The sequence below is a fragment of the Pleurodeles waltl genome, chromosome 4_1 (assembly GCF_031143425.1).
Source record: "Pleurodeles waltl isolate 20211129_DDA chromosome 4_1, aPleWal1.hap1.20221129, whole genome shotgun sequence".
Classification (NCBI taxonomy): Eukaryota; Metazoa; Chordata; class Amphibia; order Caudata; family Salamandridae; genus Pleurodeles; species Pleurodeles waltl.
The window spans coordinates 766392004-766408097 of NC_090442.1; the positions used below are offsets into that span (position 1 = coordinate 766392004).

General features: G+C 45.2%; 1 protein-coding gene across 1 annotated transcript in view; it reads right to left on the reverse strand.

Moving 5' to 3' along the window:
* The window catches only part of LOC138288130 (D(4) dopamine receptor-like), a 102014-nt gene that overhangs the window by 55288 nt on the left and 30632 nt on the right, over positions 1-16094 (reverse strand). Inside the window, exon 3 of the mRNA XM_069229393.1 lies at positions 11411-11523. Coding sequence (XP_069085494.1) covers positions 11411-11523 — 113 coding nt within the window. The remainder of the gene's footprint in view (positions 1-11410; positions 11524-16094) is intronic.

Below are 16094 nucleotides of genomic sequence, written 5' to 3' on the forward strand. Positions count from 1 at the left end.
GCGGGCCGCGAAACCTCTTGCAATCACCATGCACTGCCCCCAGCCCAGAAACAAAACACAGCCTGCACCACCCCAGCCCTGAAACAAAACGCAGCCTGCACCACCCCAGCCCTGAAACAAAACACAGCCTGCACCACCCCAGCCCAGAAACAAAACAGTGCCTGCACCACCCCAGCCCTGAAACAAAACACAGCCTGCACCAATTAAATTATGCTGCAAGCGCAGACACAATGAAACTAATGTCTGGCTATTGGATGCTCACAGTGTGACCTCAGTACCTTCTTAGCGTGTCTGTCGGCCCGGCGCCCTGGAGGGTGGGTGTTGTAGTGTTGGGGGCCCTCATGTTGCTGCAATAAGGTGACATGGACACACAGTGTGGGTTCATGTAACTGGCCCAGGGCAAGTGCGCCCGGCGCTGTTTATTAGCAGGTCACCTGACTGGTGACGGCTATAATGGATAGGTGTGGGGTGAGGGTACAAGCCAGCCCTCAGCAGAGTGGCTGGTGGAAACACTAAACTGTGTCCAGCAGGGCACTACTGGTGTGTCTGTCTCTAGAGTTTACATTGTAACAGAGTGAGTATTTCACTGCCCCTGCGAGGCACCTGAGCATCGCCTTGACCTTTGGCGTGCTGGCAGCAGCCTGGCAGCCGAGCTCAGCCACTCAGCCCAGCTGCCCAGCACAGCTCACTTTGCTCAGCTGACCTGTGCAACTGCATTATAGCGCTCCCCTTAACAGCTAGAGAGGCGCTATGATGCGCGATTTTCCATTTCAGTGCAGTGATGCGGACCACCACACTGAAATGTGTTAGAATCACACCTGATATGTGATACTTGGCAGGGCTGTATTGATGAAACAGTAACACCTTTTCACAGCACCTCGAAGTTGCAAGCTATGGCAAAATATTTCATCATCTTTTTTTTTATTTTATTTTTTTACAGATTTACTCAGTGAACACAGGGTGGCAGTGTTAGAGAGGAGATTATTAGAAAGATATGTATTAAATAAAGCCAAAGGTCCTTCAAGGTAATATGTGCTACATAAAATGTATTTTCTGTTTTTGTTGTTATTATTATTATTATAATAGATACACGTAGTGGTGACTAAGTGGCAGTGTTAGAAACAAGTTTACTAGAACTATGGGCCTCATTTACAAGGAAATGTCGAAGCGCGGAGCTGTGCAAAATTTGGCAGTGCCGTGCTCCAACATTAAAAAAATGCAGGGATACACTGTATTTACAACAATATGGCGCCCTTCTATGTGTTCCCTAGTGCTGGTGCTAAAATTAGCCGCCTAGCACTAATGCAGGCAATCTTGCACCATAGTGCAAGGGTGCCTGTGCTGCAGCGAATGATTGTTTATGTGCAGGAATGTGTCCCATCCTGCACATAATCAAGTAATAATGGCAATTTGTTACTTCTATGTATGCAGCACACATAGGAGTAGCACATCGTCCTTATTTAATTATTGTTTATGTGCAGGTAGGGACACCTTCCTTGTGCCAAAACAGAGTCATCCTTGAGACTGGGTGGTAGACTCTTCATCCTCAAGGATAGCATATTTCTTCTGAAGAAATCTAGGCACTGTAGATTAATCAATTTCCTTCCAGTTCTTGAAAATAAACTCCTTGAACTTATGGAGTGGTGGGCCAAAACTGAAGGCATGTCTAATATTGGGAATAATCCCTCTTCCCCTTCTTCCTGTGAAAGAGTCGTGAATCCCAGTTTTTCTCTAATATGGCTCAAGACAATACCTAACTCCTCCTTAATCATGCATTTGCCTGAAGGGGTCGTGCTGGGCCCATCAGAGGCTGAGGCTGAGAACGTCCCTGTACAAATCGTATAGTCTTTCTTTGACTTGGCAGTCTTTTTCTTACTTACATTTTTACTGGAAAGAGCTTTGGATACAGCATCCTCAATCATGGCCTGAATCTAAGAGGTACATAAAAAAGAGCACTGCCTGGAAAATGGGAATTGAAGACCCTCGCTCAGTGAGCATCCAGTTCCCCCTCCTCTAATGAAGAAGAAATTGGCCTTTTCTCCATCCTTTTACCCTCAATAACGTGTGCTCAAGACGACCAACATAGTACTGAGCACTACAGGGAACGGGCATTTTCCTATTGAAATTAAATGAGTTGTTTTGATTTTCCAGAAAGTATGTGCATGAATGTTTATTGAAAATAAGTTATTGAAAGGCGATATCCATCATAAAAATAGGAACATGCCCACTTGATGAAAAGTAAGGTACCACATCAAGACACAGGCATAAAAGCATCATACAGTCAGATTAAACAATACTGGACACACATCTCTATATTACATTGGTGTAGGTAAAACATTTGTTTTTTTTTACAAGCGACCTGAGCAGCCGATTCGTCAGTGTTTGTGATGCTCCAGTGGCTCAGGCTGCAGGCCCATATCTACAAGTCCACACAAAGCCACTTTGTGTGGCTTTTCATGGCCTTGTAGATATGGAGTAAGGCAACGCAGCGCAAGTCGCTGCATTGCCTTACTTTGTGTCAAAGAGGCATTCCATGGGTTGCTGTGGGTGTTCCCACGCAACACCCATGGTTTTTAACACATTCTCAGATTTACAAGATTTTGTAAACCTGGGAATGCATCAAAAGCCTATGCCTCCACAGGGGCAACGAGGAGAAATAGCTTTATTTCTCATCGTTTTTCCTCTTTCTGTGTGTGCTGCATTTTGCAGTAGACATAGTAAGAGGAAATCGCCTCCAATGATTGTTTTTGTGCAGTAAGGTGTCTCTTCTTGCAAAGAAACAATCATTCCTACAACGCAGACACCCTTGTACCATGATGCAAGGGTGCCTGCGTTGGTGCATGGCAGTCCATGTGCGACAGCGCAGGGGGAAAGGACAGGAATGTGATATATCTCATAAATACAGCACATTCCTGCCCTTTTCTTTATGCAGGGCAGGGCAGCAAGAATCCTTGAGGCGCTGCCCTGCACCAAAACTTTGTAAAGTAGGCCCTGAATATTCAAGCACTTATCCATCAGAGCTCTCAAATTTCCCAGGAACCTACATGAGCAGCTGGCACAGTCCAGATTTTTCTTTATATCCTGGGACGTAAACTGGAAGAATACTTGAGAGGTCTGACATAGAGTGCTGAGCATGCCCACGTGTAATAGCCCAGCTAGGTGTAGATTTTTATCAAACTCTACTTTTCGAACTGGACTTTGAAGACCAAACCTAAAATTGGAAAAGTGAAACTACAAGTCCCAGCGCATACACAGCTGTTTGATATAATGCCATGAGTGACTCAAGAGATAATCTTTATCAATTTTTGCTTTTGAAATATAAAGGACAACATGTTGGGCAATAATCCTGAATATCCTTTGGAAAACACAGACAAAATATACAGTAACCTTGCCTTCTCTGGTTATCTTGTGACTCTCTGAATGGCCCACAACTGATGCATTGAATGTTAAAGGCTGTGGGATCACATCAGTGATTACTTGGAAGCCTCAATTCATGTTAGATAAGGTGCAGTTACTTGTTCAGACTTTAGAGCCAAGAGACCTGGGCCCGGATCACATATTGCCACTAGATCAAATAACGTGATTTTAGGCAGATCACCTGTGATCCTTTGCAAGGCTTCTCACAGTTCCTAAAGTCCCTAATTGCATGAGCAGGCCTTCCGGTCCTGCATACTGGGACTTGTAAGTCTAAATTTACATCATAAAATCAAACTTGGATGAATAAGATACTCACGCCTAATGTGCAACAACTTGAAAGATCTGAGATCCTTTATCAGCCAAAAGATTTGTTCAGTTCACAATGTGTATTATAAAAGTTGATCTATTTATTTATCAAAACTGAAGCAATCTGAATTTATTTACTTTTCTTGATTTTGAAGCTGTCTTCATCATTCAGAGTAATCCCCATCACTCTTAAATTGGGAAAGCTGTGAACCCATGTTTAGTATGGAAAAAGTCTGCAACAGTTTAAGCCTTCATTCGATATAAATGATTAGAATGAAATGATGGTACATTGGAAGCCAAACACATACTCCCGAATTCACTTAATATTGTTTCACCTCGTTCTATGCTTCAGAATAAACCTGCAAACTAACCCTGACTGTTCTGGCAAGTAATAGGAGGCTAGGGGGCACAGTCTCCTCGCCTGGTGCACTAGCTGCTTGAAAGACCAAACACCATCAGGGGCATATGTAGACCTACACACTGAGCACAAAGGTGAGATGAGTGGAATGCCTGAAAAAGTCCACAGTGATCTGTGAAATTCACGTAATTTCAATTTGCATACATATACAAAATTACACAAATTAGAAATCTGGCAATTAGTGCTATGTTTCAGTCAGCAGGAAGGTTTACCAATTCAAGTGGAGGAATAGTTATAGGAATATAACAACTAGCAGGAGTGTGTCATAAAATGAGCGTCACCGTTACAGTTGCATTTCCTGTAACCAAGCATCCCATAGGTTGCATGCAAGACCTGGTGCTACGTGTCCAGCAAAAGCAAGAATGTTTTTTCAGTCCAAGCAGGCTGAGTTCTTAGAATGTACAGAATGATGCAAGCCTGGTAGATGGGAGTATGAGACAGCATGTGACGTGGCACTGCCTGATCGATTATTCTGCTTTGAGTGCTACTGGGAGAATGTTCAGGGGTCTTCATGACTAACACCATGCCCTAATCAGAGCAACAAAATATATTTCAAACATGTGCCTTTCTCATCTAAGGCCGAGGGTCACGTGGGACATGCCAGAATCTTCAGTGGAATATCCCAGAGATCATATGAATTGACCCTGGAGATGCTTTGAACTAGGCATGTACTGAACTCTGGCAGGGTGTGAAGGCTCTGTAGGGTGACTGAGGGCCAACCTATGGGTGAGCAATATCAGGTATATGAAATGCATGGCAGTGGACTATGAGCTTCACTTTCACACTGAGCTAGTGTCCATTCTATATTGATATAAGTACTTTGTAAATAAAGGTCCCTGCATCCAAAGAGAATGGTGAGTGACTGATAGCAATAAGGAAATATGGGCCTGATGTATCATCCATTTTTGCATGCAAAAGTATTTATGAAAGGCATTCGCAGCGCAAATTTAAAGAATCGCTAATATAGCGATTCCTTAAAATTGCGAGCCCGTTTAGAGAATTGCGATTCGCTAAATAAGAAATCGCAAATAAGGAATCCTTATTTGATATTTCTAAACCACATGTAACAAGCAATTCCTTAATGAGAATTGGGCATGAAGGAATCACTATTACCACCAAGTTTAACTTGGTGGTAACCATGTGCAAATTTTAAAAATGCATGAAAAATGCATTTTTAATATTGACATGTAACGCACACATGCCCCTTTGGCATGTGTGCGCCTTACATGTCCTTAAAAATTTCTTGGGGTGGAGCAGAGGGGGCCCTTGGCCCCCAGCACCCTGGGGTTTGCATTTCCCAAATTTGCAAATTCCAATTAGGAATTCGCAATTTTGGAAATGCAAAAAATTCACAAATATGGGCCTACAGGCCCATAGGTGCGAATGGGGCCGGTAGTGCAATTTGCGATTCGGTAATAGCATTTGCGATTTTTAAGAAATCGCTATTACCGAATCTCAAATATGATACATAGTATTTTGCGAATCAGAAATAGCAATTTCTTAAAAATCGCTATTACTGAATCGCAAAAGACTTTTTGGATACATCTGGCCCAAAATATTCTAAGATGTGACGCTTGACCATAACTATCCAAGGAAAAGGACGGCCGACAGCCAGGGTTCAGATTAGGCTTCAGGAAACATGAGTTTTGCCTTTGAACGCTTGTAAAGCTTAGGGCCAAGGCCTGATGACCTAAAAGAATACAATATATTAAATGCTTTATATTGGAAACAAATTAGTTGTGTCTTTGTATGCTCCTACAGCACTGAGCAATGTCCAGCCACCAGCACGGGGTAGCGATTAGCAACTGTGAAGGGTATTATTGAAAAAAACAAATAATTCAATTGACTGTTAGTACTATAAGGTGCACTGCAAAGGGTAACCAGCGTAGATAGTATTGCTGGTACTGGTACTTAACAGGTGTACAGCGTGCAATCTGCCCTTTAGTGTGGCTTTGCAGTGCATTTCTCTGTTCTTGGTTATTACTTAAATTCGTAATCTGTAGTCCTCTAATTAGTCTAGGGCAAATTGTTATATAATTCCTGTTTGTGTATCTTTTGTGTTTGGCTTGATATTCTCATAAATGTAAAGTTTGTGAATCTATGTTCATTAATAAAAGCTAGTTCTTTCAACCGTGAGAGGCTCTCAGCCTAGGGTCGCCCATCTTAGATGTGTCCATCAAAACGTGGTGTGTTTAACTGTTTTCAGGAAGCCACTTTCACAGGTCATATCAAAGCAATAATATTAGTCATCCTTTAACCCCTTCGCTGCCAGGCCTTTTCCCCCTCAGGTGGCAAGTCGTTTTTTGGCTATTTGGGACAGTTTGCGCTTAGGCCCTCATAACTTTTTGTCCACATAAGCTACCAACGCCAAATTTGTGTCCTTTTTCCCCAACATCCTTGGGATTCTAGAGGTACCCAGACTTTGTGGGTTCCCCTGAAGGAGACCAAGAAATCAGCCAAAATACAGCAACGTTTTTGTTTTTTTCCAAAAAATGGGAAAAAAGGCTGCAGAAGAAGGCTTGTGTTTTTTCCCCTGAAAATGGCATCAACAAAGGGTTTGCTGTGCTAAAATAACCAGCTTCCTAGCTTTCAGGAACAGGCAGACTTGAATCAGAAAAAAAACATTTTTCAACACAGTTCTGGCATTTTACTGGTACATTCCCCATTTTTACTATTTTTGTGCTTTCAGCCTCCTTCCAGTTAGTGACAGAAATGGGTGTAAAATCCATGCTTGATCCCAGAAAGCAAAAAAATTCTGAAAAGTAGAAAAAAATATGAATTCGGCAAGGGGTAATTTGTGTAGACCCTACAAGGTTTTCCTACAGAAAATAACAGCTGAAATAAAAAAAGATTGAAATTGAAGTTAAAAAAACAGCCATTTTTCTCAACGTTTTACTCTGTAACTTTGTGATGTCAGATTTTTGAAGGCAATATACTGTTACGTCAGCTGGACTCTTCTGGTTGTGTGGATATATAGGGCTTGTAGGTTCATCAAGAACCCTAGTTACCCAGAGCCAATAAATGAGCTGCACGTTTCAATGGGTTTTCCTTCTATACCGGGTATACAGCAATTCATTTGCTGAAATATAAAGAGTGGAAAATAGGTATCAAGAAAACCTTTGTATTTCGAGAATAGGCACAAGATAAGGTGTTGAGAAGCAGTGTTTTGCAAGTCTCTGAATTCCGGGGTGCCCATTCTAGCATGTGAATTACCAGGCATTTCTCAAATAGACGTCTTTTTTACACACTGTCTTACATTTGGAAGGACAAAATGTAGAGAAAGACAAGGGGTAATAACACTTGTTTTGCTATTCTTTGTTCCCTCAAGTCTCCCCATAAAAATGGTACCTCACTTGCGTGGGTGGGACTAATGCTTGCGACAGGAAAAGCAACATGGACACATCACATTTGTACATTGAAATATGATGCGTTTTTTGCAAAGTACCTAGCTGTAGACGTTGGCCTCTAGCTCAGCCGGCACCTAGGGAAACCAACCAAAGCTGTGCATTTTTGAAAACTAGACACCTAGGGGAATCCAGGATGGGGTGACTTGTGGGGCTTTCACCAGGTTCTGTTACCCAGAATCCTTTGCAAACCTCAAAATCTGGCTAAAAAAATACTTTTCCCTCACGTTTTGGTGACAGAAAGTTCTGGAATCTTAGAGGAGCCACAGATTTCCTTCCACCCAGCGTTCCCCTAAGTCTCCCGATAAAAATGGTAACTCACTTGTGTGGGTAGGCCTAGCGCCCGTGACAGGAAATGCCCCAGAACACAAAGTGGACACATCACATTTTCCCAAAGGAACAGACCTGTTTTTTACAATGTACGAAGCTGTGGATTTTGGCCCCTAGCTCAGCCGACACCTTGAGAAACCTACCAAACCTGCAAATTCTTTTCAAACTAGACACCTAGGGAATCTAAGCTGGGGTGACTTGTGGGGCTCTCACCAGGTTCTGTTACCCAGAATCCTATGCAAACCTCAAAATTTGCCCAAAAAAACACTTTTGCATCACATTTCGGTGACAGAAAGATCTGGAATCTGAGAGGAGCCAGGAATTTCCTTCCACCCAGTTTTCCTTGGTACCTCACTTGTGTGCATAGGCCTAGTGCCCGTGACAGGAAATGCCCCAAAACACAACGTGGACACATCACATTTTCCCAAAGAAAACAGAGTTGTTTCTTGCAATGTACATTTTGGCCCCAAGCTCAGCCGGCACCTAGGGAAACCTACCAAACCTGCAAATTGTTTTGAAACTAGACACCTAGGGAATCCAAGATGGGGTGACTTGTGGGGCTCTCACCAGGGTCTGTTACCCAGAATCCTTTGCGAACCTTAAAATTTGGCCAAAAAACACTTTTTCCTCACATTTCAGTGACAGAAAGATCTGGAATCTGAAAGGAGCCAGGAATTTCCTTCCACCCAGCATTCCCCCAAGTCTCCCAAAAAAAATGGTTCCTCACTTGTGTGGGTAGGCCTAGTGCACGCGAAAGGACATTCCCCAAAACACTATATGGACATTTCAAAATTATCAAATACTAAACTACCTGTTTTTGCGGGGGTGACCTGCGTTTTTGATTGTGGGCTCAGCAGCCATATTGGGAAAACTGAGAAATGGGGCAGTAAGGGTGAGAGGTGCCGCTCTTCTAGACAGTAGACATGTGGTTTAAACAGAATAGATAAGTGAGAGTAAAGTCCGGTGCAGAATGGCCCGGTGCCTTACTGCCCGGTAGGCACCAAAACGGGTACTAGGAGTACCCTAGAGCAAAAATGGGAAAACATTGGCCACAGCACACAGAGAGTAATGTCCAACAGTAAGGCAGAAAAAGATATTCCTGGTGTGGTTCCGAGAGTTGAGGGAAGTATAAAGTTGAAACGAGTCTCATGAGTCATCATGGAGATACAGCTGTATCTCCATGATGACTTAATGCTTTCTAAGCACCTACGAATAAAGACACCATCTGCAAACAGGATTTGAGACTCGTTTCAACTTTATACTTCCCTCAACTCTCGGAACCACACCAGGAATATCTTTTTCTGCCTTACTGTTGGACATTACTCTCTGTGTGCTGTGGCCAATGTTTTCCCATATTGGGAAAACTATCAAACCCAAACATTTCTGAAAACTAGACACCCGAGGGAATCCAGGGAGGTGTGACTTGCGTGGATCACCCAATGTTTTCTTACCCAGAAACTTCAAATTTAGCTAAAAAATCACATTTCTGTGTGGGATCACTGTACTGGGACAAACTTCCTACCACCCAACGTTCCCCTCATTCCCCTGGTAAAAATGATACCTCACTTGTGTAGGTGGGTCAAGTGCCTGTGACAGGGAAGAGCCAAAAACGTGTCAAAATTGAGGGAGGAACCACAGCGGGTCCAAAAGGGCAGTTTGAAAAACAACATTTTTAGGCTGACAAGTGGGGCAGACTTTTTATTGGTATAGATGAGACAATGCTGGGTGGTAGGAATTTTGTGGATTCCTACAGAATCCGGAAGGTTCCATCACTAAAATGTGGAAAAAATGTGTGATTTCCAGCAAAGTTGGAGGTTTGCAGGGCATTGTGGGTAAGAAAATGGTGTGGGGTGCATGTGAAGCACACCACCCTGGACTCACCCAGATGTTTAGTTTTTGAATGTGTATAGGTCTTGTGTCTAGGTCTTGTGGATTTTTCTACATGGCAGTGTCCCAAAGTCCAAATAGTGCAGCCATCACCCTTCCAAGTGGGACGATTTTGAGAGCTAGCCAAGCTCTCATGGTCCAAATGTAAAAACCAAAACCAAAAATAATCAAATGTCCTCTTGCTTGCCGTGGGATAAGATGCTTTAGTGTGTGGGGGGAGAGCTGAAAGACTGTTACCCCCTTCTGTTGGGGAGGGAGCCTCACCATGCCCATACTGGTTGGTAGTCCCGACCAGAGCGGCTGGGCACCGGCATGTAGGTACACCCACCGGTATTTCCCTTTGAAGTGAGTGTGACTACAAGGGATACCTCCCCCGGCATTATCCAGACCAGAGGCTAGTCGCCTTTTCTCCTGGGACCTACCATAGTATGAACAATCTGTTCAGGTAGGGCTTTTACCTTTCTCCTTTCACTCAGCAAGCATGCCTAATAGCAGCCATGTTTAGGGGATCCTAGACCCTGACGAATGCCCCTGACCTTCCAGCACATAGAGAGGGCAGAAACATGTTGGTCCCTGTTTTGTAGACTCTATGAGACATTAGCACTCAACTGAGTCCCAATCCCTTTTTAGCCTTACCTGCATGCACCTTTATTAAAGTACCCAACCAATTGGGATAGGTGACATGTATGGTAATTTTAATCTTACCTCATCTGGATCCCTGATAATTATCCAGTAAGATTTATTTCAGCACTCCCTCTGTCATTCCTTTAACAACGAGGTTGAGTCCACCCAGGTAGTACTATCTTACCTGGGTGGGGCTAGGTGGTCAAATGATGAAACATCACACTATTATGTGTGTGAGACCACCTAGTCCGTAAAAGGAACTCCCTCTTGTAAGACACAGCCATCTCCATAGACACTCTTTACACACACCTCCCCTCAGAACTAACCTACGCCTAAACAGCATTATTAGCTGAGGGTGCACTAATCCAGTTTCACCCTTATCTCTGACCACAAGACACTTTCAGTGGCATATGGATGTGTAATTTTGCTTTAGGAGTATGTGTGGAGCGGTATGACTCCCACCACTCTCTTTTATGTTTTAATAGCTAAAGGACTTATACTGATGGAGTAACACAATCAGGGATGAACTGCAAGTGATTCAGGATCTCGGATGGAGACGCCGTTATGAAGCTTAATGTTTAAAGTTATGCATGTTGTATGGATCATATTAATGACTGTTGATTAGTGATCATTTATGACCTATTTTGTTTATGATGAATTAACTGTGTCCGTTTACCCACCAGAAAGGTCTGTGTCTCTATTGCTCAATTAATGGGGGGAGGGTGCAGGGAGGACGGATTGAGACCTTGAGTGGTCGCTCGCCCACCTGGGGTGGGTTCAGCTTTTGCACGATCACTGCACCTTGTTGCTTATTGAAAAGAAGCCTAATCACCGGTAACAGGAAAGCCACACAGAGTTGTAGTAAAAAAAGGCACGTGGGATCGGAATCAGTTTTGAGGACATAGTTTGAGATGATGTTTATGACTCTGGGGTCTGAATACAGTCTTCAGTGTAAAGGCAATATACAGAGCCCACTGAAGTGAAATGCAAGTGCCACAGGCTCGGTTAGGGCTGAGTTTCTCACCTGTCCACACTGATGGCGCAGAGGTTGAGTATGGAAGCGGTGCAGAGCATGACGTCCATTGTCATCAGAGCATCACAGACGGACATGTTGAGGGTCCATATTCCTCCCAGGAACTGAAAAGAGAAACGCACAGGTTATTACCAGTGCCTTTGAAGGCCCTCAGTTCACGCCTGTGCATCCAGCCCTCGAACACATTCATCCTTTCGCCCGCCCTTACGCATCCTTTTCCTCTGCCTTCATCCATCCTTCACTAATGCTCTCCACAGCCGCCCTTCTCTACCTCACGTTGTGTATTTGCATGTACTACTGTGGAGAGCAGCAGATTACACAGTTCTGAATCTGCCACCTATGACAAGCACAAAATCCATTCACTGGGTTCTGTCAAGCGCCTAGAGGTGATTAATGTTCTGCATTATTCTAAAAACTCACTTCCGGATTCACTCAAGAAGAGTGTCCTGTTTTTCACGACAACATATTTAAGAGTTCTCAAATAAAGCCAGACATTTTGGAGGAACACCTGTGGTTCAAGAAGGATCGTGAATTAAGCCACCACACTCTCTCGTCCTTGTTTCACAGCAATACTCTTACTACGAGACATAGGGCCATATGTACGAAAGCTTTTTCCCATAGACACAGAATGGGTAAAATCCTTTCGTGCATCTGGCTCATAATCTCTCTCTCTCTCTCTCTCTGACTTTCTCTCGCTCATCTCTCTCTTTTCCCCTTACTGCTCGTCCTGCTTCTACCACTCTCCTGTATCTTTTTTCAATCCAACCCACATTCTCCCAGCAATGCCCATAACCTCCCCTAATCTTGCCTGTATACGCCCCAGCCTTTCCTGTACCCTTCCTAGTATTGCCCCACACCTTCTTCCATCCAACCACCCATCATCACCTAGGCTTGCTTGTTCCCCCTCTTCCACTCTAGCCTGTGCTGTCACAGCCACCTACTGACAAGGTTCTTGGGGTCCTTGCTCTCCAAAAAAGTGCCTGCAAGGAGGCACGCATTGTATGTGATATTCTTGTTATCAGAGTCCTGTCACTTATGCCTGGTGGTTGTACCCTCTTCTGGCCCTATCAAACCCTCTTTCAACACAGCCTGGGAACTGCACAGCCTGGTCCCCTTGAAGGCCCACAGGCTACTTTGATGTTTTTGATATGATAAAAGTTTGTGTGCGGATAAGGGGGGGCTCCTCAGCTCTTGGAAGGCCTCATTATTTATCTATTCGCATTAGGTTTACTCCTGTGTAGTGATTTGCGAGGGTCTGCTCCTTATTTTCATGGATGACAGCTACTTCTCGTGCCCATCAGGGCTTTGCACATGCCATCCAGCATAATTAAGGACATCAGACTGTGAGAGGAAACTGATGGAACTGGGCACTCACACAAGAACACTGGTGCATATAGTGTACGTTCCACTCTCATTATTCCATGTTGGCTGTTAAAATGAGTCTCTAGTTGGCAGTCAGTTTGCACCCTTTCCAAGTAAGGACTCTCATTCTAGTCAGGGTAAGGGTCACACTCCTAAGATAATCCCCGCTCACTTCCTTGGTAACTTGGCACAGTCATGCTTATCTCAGAGGCAATGTGTAAAGTATTTGTATCCACATGCAGTAATCAATCAATCAATCAATCAAAGGATTGTTGTAGAGCGTGAACTTGTCACCCCAGGGGGTCTCCAGACACTGGAGAGATGATGCGAGCCTCGACTGGCTGGTGATGGCGGTTGAAGAACCAAGTCTTGAGCTGGTTTCTGAAGTCCTTAAGAGAAGTGGAGGTGCGCTGGTGGAGGGGGAGGTCGCTTTAGGACTTGGCAGCGAGGTGGGAGAAGGAGAGATCCCCAAAGCATTCACAACAGATGGGGGTGATGTGGACCTGAGCAAGGGTGGATGAGCAGAGTTCTCTGGTCGGTTGGTGGAACGCAAGATGGTTGTTGATGTAGGTGGGTCCGGTGCTGTGGAGGGCCTTGTAGGCGTGCTTGGGTAGCTTGAAGAAGCATCTTTGCTGGAGAGGGAGCCAGTGTAGGGTCCTGAGGTGGAGAGTGATGCTGATTCTTCTGGGAGGTCGAGGGCAAGTCTTGCTGCCGCGTTCTAGATGGTGTGGAGGTGGTTCATGAGCTCTTTGTGGTTCTGGCATAAAGGGCGTTGCCATAGTCCGACCGTCTGGAGATAAGCACCTGAGTGACTGTCCTCCTGTTAGAGATTGGGGCAGACCATGCAGAGGATGTGGAAGCAGGCAGAGGAGACGGCAATGATCTGTTGCTTCATGGTCAGTTGGGTGTCCAGGATAATTCCGAGGTTGCATGCTTGGTTAGTGGGGTGGGTGGGGGACGGAGGGCAGTGGGCCACCACATGCTGTCCCGGTGGGAGGGCTAGTTCCAGAAGAGGAGGACTTCCTTTTTGTCTGAAGTTAGTTTGAAGCAGTTCGTCCTCATCCATTTGGCGATGTTGGTCATGGTGTTTTGGAAGTTGGTTCGTGTGGTGGTGGCGGCAGCGTCGGTGAGGGATAAAACGAGCTGGGTGTCGTTGGCGTAGGAGACGATGTTGAGTCCGTGGGTACGTGTGATGTCTGCCAGTGGAGTCATGTAGGTGTTGAAGATGATGGGGCTGAGGTAGGAGCCCTGGGGAATGCCACAGATGATGTCATTGGGTGCGAAGACGAGGGGTGAGAGGAGGACCGTCTGTGGTCGGTCAGACAGGAAGGAGGAGATCCAATTGAGTGTGTTGTCTTGGATGCCAATGCTGTGGAGTTTGCTGATGAGATTGTGGTTGGAGATGGTGTTGAAAGCCACCAACAGGTCGAGGAGGATGAGGGCCGCTGTTCCCTCTAAGTCGAGGAGCTGTCTGATGTCATTGGTTACTGCCATCAAGGTGGTCTGAATGCTGTGATTGGGACAGAAGCCAGATTGGGATGCGTTGAGCATGTTGTTGTCTTAGAGATAGTCCATGAGCTGGCGGTTGATGGCCTTTTCCAAGATTTTGGCGGGGAATGGAAGGAATGCTTTAACACAGTGAAAGCACTACAAATGGACACCACTCCTGTTTAAAAAATAGCCAATATTTATCCAAGTAAGACAAGAACAAAATGACAAAATTCCAACATACACAAGCAAAGATATGAATTTGAAAAGATTAGTTCCCAATAAAAGCACTTAGAAACACAGTAGCTCCAACTAGTGCTATCACAGCGTTGTGACGAAGTCATTCCCAACAGTCCGACGCCACTCGCAAGGGAGTGCCGTGCCGGTTATGGAGTCACAGGGACCCCAGGTAGAGTACGTTAAAAACAATAAGGAAGCAAAGATGTTGCACAGAGTCGGAGAGGCGAGGCATCGCTGGAGCTGGTGTAGCATTGGTTCCTTATCGCTACCGGGGAGGTGAGGCATCGGTTCTTTCCTGCCAGGCAGGGGAGGTGAGGCGTTGGTTCCTTACAGTTGCAGGGGAGGTGATGCGGCGTCGGCAGCGAGGTATCGGTTCCTTACCATACAGTGGGGTCGGTGAGTCCAGCAGGTCAAGAAACAATGAGGCGACTTGGTGGTGTCGCAGTCACACCACGAGGTCACAGGCGCTGCAGTGGTGTCAGGTGTCGGCACTCGGGACTCACAAGGTTGCAGGACTTCAAAGGCCCTGCAGCAGTGTCGGTCCTGCAACATCGGTCATGGTTGTTGCCCTTCAGCGGGGACCACGGCTTCAGGTGCAGGCAGTGGTGCAGAGTCGAGCAGAGGTGCTGGTTCTGGAGTCTGTTTCTTCTTGCTTTATGCCAGATTTCACTCCCAAGGGCCCAGGAACTGGAGTGGGCACCTCTTGGCAAGTCAGGGTCCTCAGCAAGAGAACCCAGGGGCTGGCAGGGCAAGTCTTGGATGTCCCTGAGACTTCTTAGCAGGAGGCAAGCTCAGTCCAAGCCCTTGGAGGAACTTCACAAGTAGGATAAACAGAAAGGTCTAGGCTTTGTCCTCTCCAAAGCAGGAGCAGCAACTGCAGACCAACCCAGCAAAGCATACACAGCAGAGGGGCAGCGCACTTCCTCACAGCTCTTCAGCTCTTCAGCTCTTCTCCTTGGAAGAGTTTCCTCTTGATTCAGAAGTGTTCTGAAGTTGTGGTCGCAGAAGCCCAATACATATACTCATTCTGCCTTTGAAGTAGGCAAACTCTAAAGGAAAGTCTTTGCAGTGCACCAGACCCTGCCTTTCCTGCACTGGCCCCAGACACACTCCAGGGGGTGGAGACTTGCTTTGTGCAATGACAGGCACAGCCCTATTCAGGTGCAAGTATCAGCTCCTTCCTCCACTCTAGCCCAGGAAGACACACCAGGCTATGCAAGGCACAACTCATCTCCCTTTGTGTGACTGTTTAGAGTGAATTCACAAACAGCCCAACTGTCATCCTGACCCAGAAGTGTATTCCACAACCAGGCAGAGGCACAGAATGGTTAAGCAAGAAAATGCCCACTTTCTAAAAGTGACATTTTCAAACTTACAATTTAAAGAGCAACTTCATCAAAAGATGTATTTTAAATTGTGAGAACATAGACCCCAAACTCCATATCTGTAGCTGCTTCCAATGAAACATTATACTTAAAAGATGTTTCAAGGCAATCCCCATGTTAACCTATGGAAGAGATAGGCCTTGCAATAGCGAAAACTGAATTTGGCAGTATTTCACTATCAGGACATGTAAAGCACCTCA